We start from the raw sequence: 16,581 nt of genomic DNA on the forward strand, positions 1-16,581 counted from the left end.
TTTCCATTGAGTCAGTTCTTCGCATCAGGTGGCCAAAGTATTGGAGCTTCAGCTTCAGCATCAGTCCTTCCAATGAATATTCAGAGTTGACTTCCTTTAGGATTGATTGGTTGGATCTTCCTGCAGTCCAAGGGACTTTCAAGAGTCTTCTCCAACATGACAGTTCAAAAGCATCAATTTTTCAGCACTCAGCTTTCTTTATGGTCCAACTTTTACATCCATACATGACCACTGGAAAAACCATAGCCTTGACTAGACAGATCTTTGTTGGCAAAGTAATGTCTCTGCTTTTTAATATGCTGTCTAGGTTGATCATAGCTTTTTTCCCCAAGGAGCAAGTGTTTTTTAATTTCATGGCTGCAGTCACCATCTGCAGTGATTTTGGAGCCCAAGAAAATAAAGCCTGTCACTGTTTCCACTGTTTCCCGATCTATTTGCCATGAAGTGATGGGACCGGATGCCGTGCTCATCAAAGGATTTACAAACACTGACTTGTTATCCTTTTCTAGTGTCGTGACTGTCAACTAAGTATTTTTATCTCTCATGTTAAAACGGCCTTATGGCCAATTAGTTGTACAGCGAAATTGGCTGCAGCAAAGATGTTTACAGCAAAAATTCCTTGACCCCTTTCTACATGTAGAATCTTTTTTTTTCTTCTTCTCCTTATTTTGTCCAAAGGTCATTAAAAAAAAAAAAATCTCCCTTTTGATAGATACCAATGATACTAAGTAGTTACTTTGGAACAGAAAAGATTAGGAGAGGGTCAAAATGTCTCTAGTCTTGTCTGGATTGTTTCACTTTTTTATTTTATTTGGCTCACTTTTAAAAAATTTTATCCGTGGCAGATTCATGTTGATGTATGGCAAAACTAATACAATATTGTAAAGTAATTAGTCTCCGATTAAAATAAATAAATTTATATTAAAAAACAAAAAAATAAAAATAAAAAATTTTATTGCTTTTATATATTTATTTTTTGGCCATGTTGCATGGCATATGGGCTCTTAGTTCCCTGCCCAGGGATTGAACCTGCACCCCCTGCAATGGAGGCTTGGAGTCTCAACCACTGGACCACCATGAAAGCTTCTTTGTTCACTTTTTTAAAAAGCAGAATGTATTTATGTATTATTTGTGTAATTAAAAATCAAAACCTCCTTCTTCCCTAAAAAAAAAAATCTGTTTGCTGTCCTTAAGCACAGAATAATGAAAAAGGATGTGCTTCTGAGACAAACTACCTGAATCCTGGGCCCAGCATGGATAAACTGCCTCTCAGTTCAATAACAGATATATTTTGACTTGCTAAAAATGAATATTCCAGCATGTTGCTTAACTTTTCTGAGCCACCATCTCTTTAACTGAAAATGAGGGTATTAATAGTAAGCACACAGATAATAAAGCATCATAGTAACTTCGCACTCTTGCTTCCAGGGTGCTTGAGTTCAAACACCAACTTTGCAGCTGTGTGCCTTAGGTAAATTAAATGCACAAAGTCTGAGAGTAAAGCCTGGCTGAGTAGTGCTGTATAAATGTTAGTTATCAACACTATTGTGTGCTTCTGTGCTCCTGCTCAGTCGTGTCTGACTCTTTGTAACCCCATGGACTGTAACCCGCCAGGCTTCTCTGTCCATGGAATTCTCCAGGCAAGAACACTGGAGTAGGTTGCCATGCCCTCCTCCAGGGGATCTTCCTGACCCAGGGATCAAACCCATGTCTCCTGTGTCCCCTGCATTCGCAGGCAGATTCTTTACCACTGAGCCACCGGGGAAGTACAGATCAATATTATTATTATCTCAAAGGTCTGTTTGGATTAAGTGATAATGTACAAGTTCTAAAGCATCACAATGGTGCCTATGCTTAATAAAGGCTAGTTTCCTCCATGTAGCCCTTTTGAATGATGTATCTGAGTGCTTTCTACAAATAGTTTTTACTTATCTAAGGCCGCCTCACCTACTCCCCTTTGTTTTTTTAACAACCATCAGTTTCCTCTGGCCTTTAAGCCTTCCAAGTCATTATTCTTTATGATTTAGGGTGCTTTCTGGAATCATTGTTGGCTCAATACCTGATGCCTTCATCTTCCCTTGGGCATATGTCACTTTCAAGTGCATGGACCAGGCCACAGAGTGTAGCACAGTTAGAATTAAAAATTTTTTTCCTATTTAATTCTGGCAGCCCGACATAATGCCTGCTACATCCACAACCTCATGTCAGGTGAAGCTCGACCACCACATAGCTTTTCTGCTCAAATATTAATGCAACAAGCCCAGTGGAATATAGGGCAGTAAACAGGTCAGACAGCGAGGTTGACAGGCAGAAACCCGTGATGCTTGTCGGGTGTGGGTGTGCATTCTCAGGAATGGACACATTTCCTCCCCACAAAATGGTGAGAAAAGACTTCTACTAGACTGCAGAGCTGTTCATTTTTTTTAGTCTTTTATTAAATTATGAAATGTTTCATAAAATTTTATGAAATATATCATATGTAGTATAAATATATGTTGGGACAAGTAAAAGCTATCCACATCCAAACATTTCTTCTTCCCTCATAAAGTTATTGTGGTCTGTGAATTTAGGGTTTAAGGTGGTATTCTTGCCAATTCCATGATAAAGTATATTAACTAGTGCTAAAGACTATCTGTGGGCTGGTGGCTCAGATGGTAAAGAATTCACCAGCAAGGTGGGAGACCCAGGTTTGATCCCTGGATTGGGAAGATCCCCTGAAGAAGGGCATGACAACCCGCTCCAGTATTCTTGCCTGGGAAATGCTTTGGACAGAGGAACCCGCAGGCTACAGTCCATGGGGTAACAAAGAGCTGGACACGACTGAGAGACACTAATGTAGAAGGTAATGATTTAATCATATGATATATCCATTAACTAAAAACAAATTTACAATCAGCTTGCAGACCTTAAAACGTGCTCCTCTGTCCTGTAAGCCCTGTGTTCCGAGGAAAGCAGGGCTACGGTCCTGAGGGCAGCAAGGAGGATTATGGCGCTCACCCATCTCCCCCGATTTCCCCACCCTGACCCCCGAACTCATGCAATCATGTCCTTACTCAGCCCCGAGACAAACTCTCGGAAGTTGATCAGAGAGTCTCCATTCTCATCTAATAGCTGGAATAAGCGGGAGGCCAGCACGTCAGAGTGAGTTCCGCAGGCCCAGGGAAAGAGCAGAGCAAACATGCCCTTAAACTGCTCCAAGTCGATGCGATACTGCTCGAGGTAAGGCAGGCTGGGGTCATGCCGGTCCAGCGCATTGCTGCTCCCGCCCCAGTAGCAGCTGGTTAGATGTTCCGCCTGCAGAATTGAAGGACAGAATGATATGGCAGGCTGCATCTCACAGCAAATACAGGCAAGAAAGGCCTTCCTCAAATCTGGGAAAAGGCTTTAGGTCACCTGTCTGCATCTCCTGGGGCAGTGGTCTGGACCAGGGCACCCTCGGCTTCTCTTTACATTTATCTCCACCTGACCACCTCCCACCAATTCCATGGCAACCATCTCTGTGTTTATATCTGGCATGAAAAACCCGTTTCAATTACTGGAGTAGGTGAAGAAAGAAAGAACTTCCTCTTCACCATTTTCTCCCCCCGCGACTCCCACACTCACAGGCATTTTAAGGAGTAACTCCCATAAAGACAAACAAATATTCTGTTTTAAAAGATATACCATAAAGACAAATACTCTGTTTTAAAAGAAATACATAGAGTGTTAACCTGAAGAGGATCTGTAATTCAGGCAGTCTGATCACCTCCTGTCCCCTGTGAGGATGGCAGAGCCCAGAGGGTAAGTGGCTTCCACCAGTCAGCTAACCAGAATCATAGTCAAAGCAGAATCATAATGTGATTCTGGGTTTCCAAACTTCTAGTTTAGTGTTCTGTAAACCCCTGCCTCCTGGTCACCAAGATCACATAAATCTTACCCTGCATATGTGCTAAGTCGCTTCAGTCATGTCAGACTCTTTGCAACCTATGGACCATAGCCCGCCGGGCTCCTCTGTGCATGGAATCCTCCAGGCAAGAATACTGCAGTGGGTTGCCATGCCCTCCTCCAGGGAATCTTCCCAATACAGGGATCGAACCCATGTCTCTTTCATCTGCTGCACTAGCAAGCTGGTTCTTTACCATTAGCACTACCTGGGAAGCCCTAAGATTATCCTAGTCATCCAGTACTGAGGCTACAAGTATGCAGTCCCTCCTGTTTTGTGCATCTGAAAATAGCGCCAGGAAAATTATGAGCAGGAACCACTAGGGTGGAGGAGGACAGAGATCCAGCTAAAGGCTTCCTGTTTCTGTCCTTGGAAACAAGGCAGCCTCTTTATTCAGGAGGTCATATTGATTCTGGCAGAAACACATGCCCATTCTAGGAAGACCGCAAAGATGAAGCATCTAACAGAAAGGCCAGTAAGAAGCCTCCGGTCCCCCTAGGTAGAGGTTTACAGTTAGCGATGAATGGCAGGCTGGGGAGACAGAGGGGCATCCAAAGGGAGACTTTATTTTCACTTTATTTCCTGCTGTACTATTTCATTATAATCATGTATAAACATTGCAATACCAAAAAGCACTCTCACGCCAGATCATTCCCTCTTGCCTAGGGGTTCTGAGAAGGAGTCAGTGGTGAGAGTGCTGTACTTCAGTGTTGTTCTTACTTAGAAAAGAGCAAAGAAGACCAGTGTCTTTGTCCTGTTTACTGGGAATTGTAGCTAATAATCCAGAAGAGAGAGGAGTGGGATCAGGCAAGAGAGGAGGGAGAGGTTTCTCAGCGCAGCTTTGGGAGAATAAAGGCAGTGTGTCAGGCCCACTAGGGTTGGGGGCTGCATTCACGTGCTGCTGGATGGTGGGGGGCTGGTGGGGCGGAGTGGAGGAGCATGGTGATGGCGGTGGGGTCGGGGGAGGGAGGCAGAGGCTGAGGTTCGAGGGGTGCCCCGGGTGGAGCTGTACGCCGACGTGACGCCCAGCAGACCCGTGGGTGGGAACGAGTTAGTGATATGGCCCCACAGGAAGGGTCCCCTTTTACCGGAGCTCCATCAGTGGATAAAAGTTATCCAAAGCACTGCCTCTTAACTAAAGCACCCATGTTCCTCTGGAACCGGCCCCGGGTGTGGAGCAGGCACATTCATGGTGCTCACAGCCATCAGGAAACAAGTCAAAGAGACTGTGTCCCTCTCCTTTGATGAGACCCCCTACTCCATCACCTGGGCACTATGGACCCAAGACTGAAAAAGGACTAATTTAGAAAGAGTTCAAATAAGGCCCAGGGGCCGTGAATCACATTTTCTCCCAAATCTGCCTCAGGGTGGCAGTCTTTCACCTTTTTCTATCAAGTTTAGCCCAAAGCCCAAGGAGAAAACTGTGGGAAACAAATGTCGCTTTCCTTTGTATCTGAAGGAAATCCCCCAGAAATTGACTTTATAAAAGACTGAAGAGTCTGGCAGTGTGTCTGACAAGGCAATTCCTCAATAAATGTTTGTTCAGATGAACTGAAGCCAATGAAAAGTCTTCAAAAAACTCAAGAAAGAGTCCTTATCTGAAGTCTTTGTCTTGGGTTGGCACCACAAACTCAATGGACATGAGTTTGAGCAAACTTTGGGAGATAGTGAAGGACAGGGAAGCCTGGCATCCCGCAGTCCACGGGATTGCAAAGAGTTGGACACAACTGAGTAGCTGAACCGAACTGAGTACCCGAGAATCCTTCCCATCCCTGACACCAACCGAGGACATCAGGTTCTCTCTTGGGGTGCTCAGAAGACTTGGGGAACTCCTGTTTGTCAACACACCTGAGGGCAGGGTTTTGGAATGTAAGGAGAGCTTTCTTCAGGCAATATCCTTGGTGTACAAACGACACACCTGGAACCTGGAGGTGCTCAGACCGCAGAGGGCAGGGGCATTGAAGAAGATACACCTTCAGTGATCTCAGGATCTTGGGCTTCTGCACAGCCAGCCCTGGTCTTGCTCTTCTGGTGTGCCCCACGTCAGCCTTCTCCTTTGAATGTTATAGCCCTCCCCATTGCCTCCAGCTGCCACTCCCCACTTCTGCGTAGTTGCCCTAAATCCTGGCCCTGCCTGTCCCCAACCCCTACTCTGTGAAGCAGATTTCTCCCAGTCCTCAGTATCCTTTTAAAATCTGATCTCAGTTGGATCATTGTATTTTTTCTTTCAATCCAAGTTGGATCATTGTATTTTTCCCTCTATGAAATGAAGAGGGACTCTTCTCTCCTTCTGGAAAACCATAACATGGAGCAATTAGGCACAGTGCTTTATATATCTGAATAAAGAATGAATGAGACGGCACACGCTTAAGGCTGCATCGTTAAGTGCTGAACGCAGCCTGCTGGGGGTGCTGTTGCCCACGCTGCTGGACTGCACAAAGCCATCAACCTCTCTGTGCCTGCCTCGGAAGCAGGCAAAATTCAACTAGACTGAAAACGGATCACTGAATCACCTATGTATTCAACACACATGTTTGGAACACCTATTGGGCAGGGACACGAAACTAGATACTAGAGAAACAGAAATAAATAAAACGGTGGTGCCTTCAGTAGCTAACAAGTTAAGTAGGAATATTAGCAAAACTATTCCCAGCTCTCACATTCTCTGTTTGATCCTAAGATCTACTAGTGTCCAACTCAGATCTTTATGTCTGCCCCCTTCTGTTCCTTTGTATACTATCTTTGCCATCCTCAATTATCTTTAGTTCTGGAAATAAAAGGCTCTATAACAAACAAAAAACTAGTCAATTAGAGATTGTGATAAAATTGGTACCTGCATAAAAGGCATCCTTTAAAAATTTTTCCTGGCAATTATCACATTTTAATCTATGATATTGGTAATGATAGTTAAAACAAAAGTGCTTTTTTTTCCCTAGAAGAAGAACAATTCTACATTGTTTCATTTAATGATACTATTTCCTTATTGATGATCAAGATTGGTGTGGGCTGACTTAGAAATGCAAAATCACAGAAATGTAAACAACTAGGCTTTCCCTTAGACATTCAAGCAGCTTTATGCTTATTCCAGCTACGTATCTCCTTTTAAGGGTGCTTGAATATAGATTAATAGAGGAAATTAAAATTTACAGTAGTTTCAGAGAGAATTTAAACTTGATTGCCATCATTTCAATGAGTATTATAAAGTAACACCCTATTTGCTTAAGTCCAAGGAAACAGTGAAAATACTACATGGAGTGGAAGAAGCCTAAAACATCAACTTAAATGAATTATATCTTTATTTTCCATACTAAGTACTCTATTTTTATACTCTTTACTCCATCTTCCTATGTATGCCTGTTGACACTCATGCTATCCCTTCACAATTTAACAGAAAAATCTAGGAACTAGCTGAATTATTTAAGTGAACTCCTGGGCTTCCCTGGTGGCTCAGTGGTAACGAATTCACCTGCTGATGCAGGAGACATGGGTTCAGTCCCTGGTCCGGGAAGATCCCACATGTCTTGGAGAAGCTAAGCCTGTGGACCACAACTATTGGGCCTGTGCTCTAGAGCCTGGGAGCCACACATACTGAAGTCCAAGTGCCCTACAGCTTTTGCTTCATGAGAGAGGCCAACGCAAAGAAAGCCCATACACCCCAACTAGAGAGTAGCCCCACCCCCCACAACTAAAGCAAAGCCCACAAAGCGATGAAGACCCAGCGCAGCCAAAAATTACAAAAAAAAAAAAAAGCGAACTCTTTCACTCCTCTGAATGTACATGAATTTTCTTTGAAACTCACCTTGAAAAGTGCATAAAGTTCTTCTAGTTCATCAATGGTAAAGGAAGTTTCGGTCACAATGGTTCGTACCTTATATAAAAAGAATAACACAATGACTTTCACAAACTCAAAAATATCATAATGGGAAACTTCCTGATTGTTTTCTTTTCAATCTGCTTAGTCTGTCAAGCAGGAATTGGAGTCAGTGGGAATACAAGGAAGAATGGGAACAGAAGGCCACATGCCATTTCTCAAAAGACTCACCACATTCCGTTTTGTAGTATCTTCCAGCGTCTGGATCACCTTTAGTCTCTGTTTAAATCTCATCTGCTCAATCAAATCCGCCCGGATAGTTCCAAATTTCTGGAAAAAAACAATACTGGTATTTCTGAGAAATCTGCTGAAGTCCTTGGTGTCATGTCTGCAGGACCGATGGAGACAAATCCTGACACCATGAGAAATTTCTTGCCAAATAACAGGGTTCTTAGACTATACCATCATTTACTGTACCTCCTTTGTTTATTTTGAAGCCATTTAAGAATCTTAAATAAATAACAGAAAATTCTCACGCTTCTTAACATTGAAGTAAATCTCAAAGCCAAATCAGTCTTTCTCAAATCAAAAGTTCATATGGAAAAAAAAAAGTGAAAGTGTTGCTCAGTTGCGTTTGACTCTTTGTGACCCCATGGACTGTAGCCCGCCAGCTCCTCTGTCCATGGAATTCTCCACGCAAGAATACTGGAGTGGGTAGCCATTTCCTTCTCCAGGGAATCTTCCTGACCCACAGATTGAACCTGGGTCTCCTGCATTGCAGGCAGATTCTTTACCATCTGAATCACCAGGGACGCCCAGTTCATAAGAAAGGAGAGGGTTAAGTAAGGCTATAGGACCCTTTGTGGATGAAATAATGCATTCAAGGAAGAACTTTCTTGATGGGAAGAAAGGAAGTGTATGAGGCTAACTACTCAACAGGGAGGTTGTAGGAAATGTTGGAGTGTGGCTTCCTGTTCTGATCTCTAGTTCAATAGCATTTGTCTCTCGATGGCAGACACTCAGTACTAGCCAAGTACTTTCCCAGCCCAAGAAGCCTAACATTGCCTGAATGTTTGGGGTGTTAGCATTGGGGATAAGTCTTGGAGAGGAAATGCATATGACTTTCCTCTACATTCCTTTGCTACCTCTTATAAATCTACAATGATTTCAAAATAAAAGTGGTTTTGGGGGATTTGTTTTGTTTCTGGAAGTTATGGTGTAACATTTTACAACAGAAAAAGATGAAGCAATCTGAAAAGTAAGTGACAATCAGGGACCTGAGAAATTCCTTTTGAGTTTAAGAATACTATTGGCATATACAGAGAGCAATGACTTTTGAAATCATGCTTGCCACACAGACTGGAAGTTGGCTCATCAATACCCATATGTCTGTTCTCCCCGCATGTAGAGATTTCAAAATTTCAGCCGAGCACCCAGATGCTCAGCAAAAGAATACATTTCCCAGCGTCCCCTGCAGCTTGTTGTGCTGGGTGACTAGATTCTGGCCAATAGGATGTGAGTAGAAGTGATGTTGTTCAGTTACTCGGTAGTGTCCGACTCTTTGTGACCCCATGGACTGCAGCACTCCAGGTTTCCTTGTTCTTCACTATCGCCCGGAGTTTGCTCAAACTCATGTCTATTGAGTCGATGATGCCATCCAACCACCTCATCCTCTGTCCCCTGGCTTCTCCTTCTGCCCTCAATCTTTCCCAGCATCAGGGTCTTTTCCACTGAATAAGCTCTTGAGTGCCAATTGAAGGAAAGAGGCATCCTATCTCCGTCCTGTGTGGGTAAGACTTTCCTCCAGTGGATTAGATGGGGAGGGAGGTTCAAGAGGGAGGGTACATATGTATACCTAAGGCTGATATTTGGCATAAACCAATACAATTCTGTAAAGTGATTATCCTTCAATTAAAAAATAAATAAAGAGTGGATTAGAAAGAGCCTGGGCCCCTGATGCCACTGAGCTCCACACCAGTCCTGAACTCCATAAGCAAACGCAAAGCAAGAGAAAACTGAATTTCCGTCTTAACTCTATTTTGGGGTCTATGGTTACAACAGCCTAACCTGTGTTCCAACAAACACAAGAGCTAAAACTTACAAACTGATTAAGTGCTCGGCATAAATTGTGTGTTTTGTTTAAATTCCACTTAATCCCTTTCTCCTGGTTCTATTTATGCCTTACCGGCTACTCCTTTTCTGTCTCCTGGGCATATCCTCTCTGTCTTGAATCCTTGGGCAGCTCCAAGGCTCAGTCTTTAGACCTCTACACACCCACATCCTAGGGACTCCCCTCACTGTTAACCACCTCTATTGTTCACACCCTGGTCCAAACCACTATTGTCTCTCTCAGAGGCTTAAAAAAAAACACAATGTGACCATTGAGAGTTAAGTTTAACTGGGTACAAAATGAGGGCTATAGCCTGGGAGACAACATTTCAGATAGCGCTGAGAAACTGCTCCTAAGAGGTAGGGGGAAGGTCAGTATATTTCATCTCAGTGAAGGGAGAGTACATGCAATCAAGCATATATTTTTTTGCAGAAAGTTTCTGCTAGTCTCATAAAGGTGATAAAGTCATGTGGAGTAGACATCACCGTGATGGAATTTAGTGCTTTTCTAGATATGAGATGCATGAACTGGGCTCCTAAAATCAGCTCCTGAAAATATCTGACCTGTTTTGCCAGTTTCCCAGAGCACAGAGTGCCTCATTTCTGCTCTCCACCCTGAACTCCTTTCAAGTGTTGAAGGTCAGCAGGTGCAGCAGCTCACAATTTAATCCTTGCAGAGGCGGATGGCAAGTGTGTGTGTGTGTGTGTGTGTGTGTGTCCAACTCCTGTGGCCCCATAGACGGTAGCCCACCAGGCTCCTCTGTCCGTGGGATTCTCCAGGCAAGAATACTGGAGTGGGTTGCCATTTCCTCCACCAGGGATCTTCCTAACCCAGGGTTGAATGCACATCAGCTGCATTGGCAGGGAGATTTTTTTTTTTTTTTTTTTTAACCACTAAGCCACCTGGGAAGTGGTTTTAGAAGTAGTCCTTCTAAAACCTGAGCCTTGACACTACTCCCTTGCTCACAACTCCAGAGTTCTCACAGCTCACTCGGAGTCAAATTCCAAGTCTCACCAATGATTCCAAGCCCTATGCCCCTCCCCCTCCCTCAGCTACCTCTCTGGTCAGCTGCCAACACCCTTTCCTCACCGCCGCAGACACAGTGGCCTCATTGCTCCTCTTTATGAGGAGCAGTAATTATGGCCGCTCCACTGCCAGCCAGGGCCTGTGCAGCAGCCCCTTCTCTGCCTGGAAATCGTTTCCTTCGGACACAACTCGCTGGCTTCCCCAGGTCATTTGTGTCTCTGTTAGATGTCACTTCACAGACACACAAACCCAAGAGAAACAGCACGTGCCCACCCTTTTAACCTGCGTTCTTTCTTACTTGAATCTGCCATGGCCTGCCTCTCACCCGTCACTATGAGGGCACAGACTGTGTCCTCCAGAGTGGAGGGCAGATACTGATTCTCAGCAAATGCTCAACAGGTATTTACTGGACACACTGAATCCTGGGGATAATTTCAGGAAATAAGTGCTCTTCCTAGCTCCATTTCAGAGACGAGGGAATAGAAGCTTAACAAAAATCATCAACTTGCCCAAGTTCATGGAGCTGTGGTGGTAAAGCCCAGTTTGAACACAGGCTATCTGATTCTAGAATCTGTACCCTTGGAAGAATCCCCAGGGGTTCATCTCCCTGACTTGCTGCAGAGAACAGTCAGCGTTCAATAAGGTCTTGAGTTGCCAGATTCAGTGAATAAAATATAGGAAATACAGGATGTCCAGTTAAACGTTTAACTCAGATAAACAAGAGTGATCATCATTTCAGTATGTCCCACAAAATGTCAATCTTTTCTGTATCTTATCTGACAACACCAGAAATGGCATCTCTCTACAGGCTGTTCCACATGGTGGACTCTGAACCATGTAATTTATAATTTCCCCAAATTGGAGTCAACAGTGAAAAACCCTACCCTTCTAATGCTTTCTATTTCTATCTATTCAATATGTTTTTCCTGTTTTGAATGAGAATTGTGTTTTGACTCAGGTGTTTCTTCCCGATAGTTAAGAGTATACTGACATCTTAGAACTTAGACCAGTTTCTTAGAACTTTCATCGCTTAATATGATTGGAGGGTCTTGATGTACAAATGCAGGGTTTATGGATGAATTTTCCCATCTCCAGAGAAGTGTCTTCTCCAGACCAAGTCAGAATCCTCTCCACTCTAAAGAAAGATATGGCAGTGACCGCCACTGAGAAGTCAGAATTCACAAGTTGTTAGTAGGAGCTGCCACTGGTGATGAAAAATGTCATACTTAATTCACTCTGGGTTAAATCCTCAGGTGGGATTAAAACTCCCAAGAAAGGTAACTGTTTTGATCCTCACAGAAGAATGGAAAGCATCCTATACAGAGCTCATGCTGAGGATGGAGGGGTGGGTTTACCTCAAACCAGGTCACAGTCTGCCTTTGATCAACCAAGAGACATTACCTATGAGACAGAAGGAAACTATTCTTGCACTGCAACCGGCAGGGACATTAACGATGACATGTCATTGGTCATCTTTACAACAACCTTGTGAGTTAGTACTGTTACTTCCATTTCTCAGATGAGAAAACTGAGGTTCAGAGAGGTTCTATGAGCTACCCAGAGTCCCACAGGGGCTGCACTGCAATTTAAGGTTCAGTCATTGGTTTTATAACTCCACCACCTACTTTTCCAGGATTCTAGAAAAGGGTTCCAGATAGGTTCCTCTTTGTCTTTGGGTAGAAGAGAACGTAAATTTTGGAGCTAGACAAAATTTGATTCAAATTCATTTTCTTTGACTAATTATCTGTGTGACTTTGGGCAATTCAGTCAAGCCTTCTGAATCATAGTTTCTTCCTCTGTACAAGGAGACTCCAAAATTGTCCTTGTAGATTGCCCTTAGAGATAAAGATACATTAATATAAAGTATGGTAACAGTAATTCACAGTAAACATTGGCTTGGTGATCTCTACAGATTGCTAAAAAACAAGTTGGGTTTCTCAGGTGGCTTAGTGGTAAAAAATCCACCTGCCGGTGCAGGAGGCACAGGTTCTATCCTTGCGTGAGGAAGATCCCTCCTGGAGAAGGAAAGGGCAACCCACTCCAGTATCCTTGCTTGGAAAATCCCATGGACAGAGGGGCCTGGTGGGCTACAGTCTACGGAATCAGACATGCTTTAGTGACTAAACAACAAAAAGAGTTACTTCCCCCAAGCCTGATCTTCAAAGAGCCCTCTATATTTTATATTTAATTAATATCTGTTCCTTAACTAGAAATGGACCTTGCAGTTTGCCAGGCAGGTCAAGGGACTGGCCATAATCAGACACAATGGAATACATATAATGGCCCTTCCATCGGGAGCAAACAGTCCCAACCTAAAAGGAAACCATAAACTCCCAAGTTCCTGCCTAGCTATTTCTGGAAGATTTCTAAAGGAAAATGGGTTATGAGGAGGACTGGGCCGTGATCTCCTCTCCCCTGCCCCTTCGCCTTTTTGGAGGGGCTCTGACAGAATGGAATTCTGAAAAGAGCAAACAATGGCTGAGTAGATCCTCTCTCTTTCCAGTGGCTGTTGGGTGCCTTGCAAATCAATTAGTGGTTTCAAGACTTCCCACTAACCAGCCTCTACTGGCCCCACTGACCTCATGTCCATAGGTACACCTACAAGTCCATCCACATTCTATCCAGACACACCCCTTGGCTCTGGCTTTAATGCTGGGGAGCTCGTGTTTGCCTCCTGACTCTGCCACTTTCTGTGTGCCTTGGGAGAACTGACTCAATCTCTCTCAACTTACATTTTAACCTTAAAATGTGTGAATATGGACCTAGTGGGGCTATCGATGAAGCATCAGGCACCTGTCCCACACGGGGTGGGTTCTCCATGAGTGACAGCTGTTATCACCAAAATTAATAAGCCCAACACATTAATCTGACCTTTCAAACTGTCTGTCCTTCTGCACAAACTCCTCCTCGTGTTTGATCAGCTACCTCCTTTTCCCCACTGCAGCTCAGTTCAGTCCCTCAGTCATGTCCGACTCTTGGCAACCCCATGGACTGCAGCACGCCAGTCCTCCCTGTCCATCACCAACTCCTGGAGCTTGCCCAAACTCATGTTCATTGAGTCGGTGATGCCATCCAACCACCTCATCCTCTGTTATCCCCTTGCTTGCTGCTGCTGCTAAGTCACTTCAGTCATGTCTGACTCTGTGTGACCCCATAGATGGCAGCCCACCAGGCTCCACCATCCCTGGGATTCTCCAGGCAAGAACACTGGAGTGGGTTGCCATTTCCTTCTCCAATGCATGAAAGTGAAACGTGAAAGGGAAGTTGCTCAGTCGTGTCCGACTCTTCGTGACCTCATGGACTGCAGCCTACCAGACTCCTCCATCCATGGGATTTTCCAGGCAATCCCCTTGCTTAACATTTCTCAAATGCTCCGGGTGGGCTATCTTGAACATGAAGAAACTCTGAGGTGCTCCCATGCCTGCCATAAGTCTGCTATTAATGCGCTCTGTCTTCCAGGAGGCTCATCGCGGTCTACGGATTAAACCTGAAGGCTGGGGCTTTATCTACCATGTCTGTGTGTCTAACAAAATGGCACACAGGGCCCAAACAGAAGAAAATTGTCTCTCAAACTACCCCTCCTTCCAGGAGGGGCTTGGGAGAACTTCACGATGCGTGAGATTTCTGCTATGAGGCATTTATGAAGACAGTTATCACATCTACTCATCAGGAGAAAGGTGATCGACCTGCAGCATCCTGGGATCTCAAGGCTGAACGTGCTTTTGGTATTCTTCCTACTTATCTATTTTCCTGGCTAACTATCCTGAAGCACGGAAAGCAAGGAGTCACCTGCTTCGGAACACTGGTGTCTGTCGTATAACTGGGTTAAAATCCACCTGGGCGTCTAGTGGCCCCATTCTGCATCTAGGGCAGTGACTCTCAGCCCCCACCGGGCTCCAGAATCACCTGGGAACTTTTGAAAAATATTTCTTCTCAGGTGTCATACCAAGATACAAAGGTAACTGGTCTAGAAGTGAGCTTAGGAATTTATATTTTTAAAAGCTTTGCTTAAAAAAAAATTTTTTTTTAAGGGATTTGAATGCTCAGGCAGAATTGAGGACCACTGAAAGAGATGGGAATATCAGACCACCTGACCTGCCTCTTGAGAAATCTGTATGCAGGTCAGGAAGCAACAGTTAGAACTGGACATGGAACAACAGACTGGTTCCAAATAGGAAAAGGAGTACGTCAAGGTTGTATATTGTCACCCTGCATATTTAACTTATATGCAGAGTACATCATGAGAAACACTGGACTGGAAGAAGCACAAGCTGGAATCAAGATTGCTGGGAGAAATATCAATAACCTCAGATATGCAGATGACACCACCCTTATGGCAGAAAGTGAAGAGGAACTCAAAAGCCTCTTGATGAAAGTGAAAGTGGAGAGTGAAAAAGTTGGCTTAAAGCTCAACATTCAGAAAACGAAGATCATGGCATCCGGTCCCATCACTTCATGGGAAACAGATGGGGAAACAGTGGAAACAGTGTCAGACTTTATTTTTCTGGGCTCCAAAATCACTACAGATGGTGACTGCAGCCATGAAATTAAAAGACGCTTACTCCTTGGAAGGAAAGTTATGACCAACCTAGATGGAATATTCAAAAGCAGAGACATTACTTTGCCAACAAAGGTCTGTCTAGTCAAGGCTATGGTTTTTCCTGTGGTCACGTATGGATGTGAGAGTTGGACTGTGAAGAAGGCTGAGCGCCAAAGAAATGATGCTCTTGAACTGTGGTGTTGGAGAAGACTCTTGAGAGTCCCTTGGACTGCAAGGAGATGCAACCAGTCCATTCTGAAGGAGATCAGCCCTGGGATTTCTTTGGAAGGAATGATGCTAAAGCTGAAACTCCAGTACTTTGGCCACCTCATGCGAAGAGTTGACTCATTGGAAAAGACTCTGATGCTGGGAGGGATTGGGGGCAGCAGGAGAAGGGGACGACAGAGGATGAGATGGCTGGATGGCATCACCGACTTGATGGACATGAGTCTGAGTGAACTCTGGGAGTTGGTGATGGACAGAGAGGCCTGGTGTGCTGCGATTCATGGGGTCGCAAAGAGTCGGACACGACTGAACGACTGAACTGAACTGAATCTAATAGGAGATGAAAAAAAAAAAGGAAAGGCAAGACTTGCGGTGTTGTCTTTAGGATGACCTAGTAAGGTAATGGGGATTTCCCAGGTGGCACTAGTGGTAAATTACCCTCCTGCCAATGTAGGAGACCTAAGAGATGTGAGTTCAATCCCTGAGTTGGGGAGATCTCCTGGAGGAGGGCATGGCAACCCACTCCAGTATTCTTGCCAGGAGAATCTCAAGGACAGAGCAGGCCGGCGGGCTACAGTCCATGCGGTTTCACAGACTCAGACACGACTGAAGCGACTTAGCAAGTGCACACAGATAAGGCATTGGGAAGGCACTGGAGGCTTATTAGTAGGGTGGTGCCACTAAGCAGAGAAAACAAAAAGCAAACCATTGTGCATTGAAAGAGCAGGTGATATAGGCATTGGCAAAAATAAAGAAGGTTGTCTTCCCAGGCAGAGGAAGGAAACTATGGCTGTGTCCTGAGCTAGGGCTCTTGGCAGCCTGAGGGGCGCCATCAGGGACCAGACAGACAGGAAGGAAACGGACACCAGCTCTGGTCTTGCTTCCATCTCCACTCCTTCCCATTAAAAACGGGCCACGTGCTGACCTCAGCGAGACCTTAGCTTATC

At 44.5% G+C, this 16,581-nt stretch overlaps 1 protein-coding gene across 8 annotated transcripts in view; it reads right to left on the reverse strand.

The window, feature by feature from the left end:
- The window catches only part of TBC1D9 (TBC1 domain family member 9), a 123,569-nt gene that overhangs the window by 11,323 nt on the left and 95,665 nt on the right, over positions 1 to 16,581 (reverse strand). For 5 of the 8 annotated variants that reach the window (XM_025268097.3, XM_025268099.3, XM_006079246.4 and 2 more), the window contains 3 exons: positions 7,965 to 8,063; positions 7,722 to 7,790; positions 3,054 to 3,294 (listed from right to left, as the gene is read on the reverse strand). In XM_025268097.3, coding sequence (XP_025123882.2) covers positions 3,054 to 3,294; positions 7,722 to 7,790; positions 7,965 to 8,063 — 409 coding nt within the window. The remainder of the gene's footprint in view (positions 1 to 3,053; positions 3,295 to 7,721; positions 7,791 to 7,964; positions 8,064 to 16,581) is intronic. The other 3 variants (XM_044930457.2, XM_044930456.2, XM_044930458.2) reach the window with 1 other exon arrangement.

Source organism: Bubalus bubalis, chromosome 17, assembly GCF_019923935.1.
Source record: "Bubalus bubalis isolate 160015118507 breed Murrah chromosome 17, NDDB_SH_1, whole genome shotgun sequence".
Taxonomy (NCBI): Eukaryota; Metazoa; Chordata; class Mammalia; order Artiodactyla; family Bovidae; genus Bubalus; species Bubalus bubalis.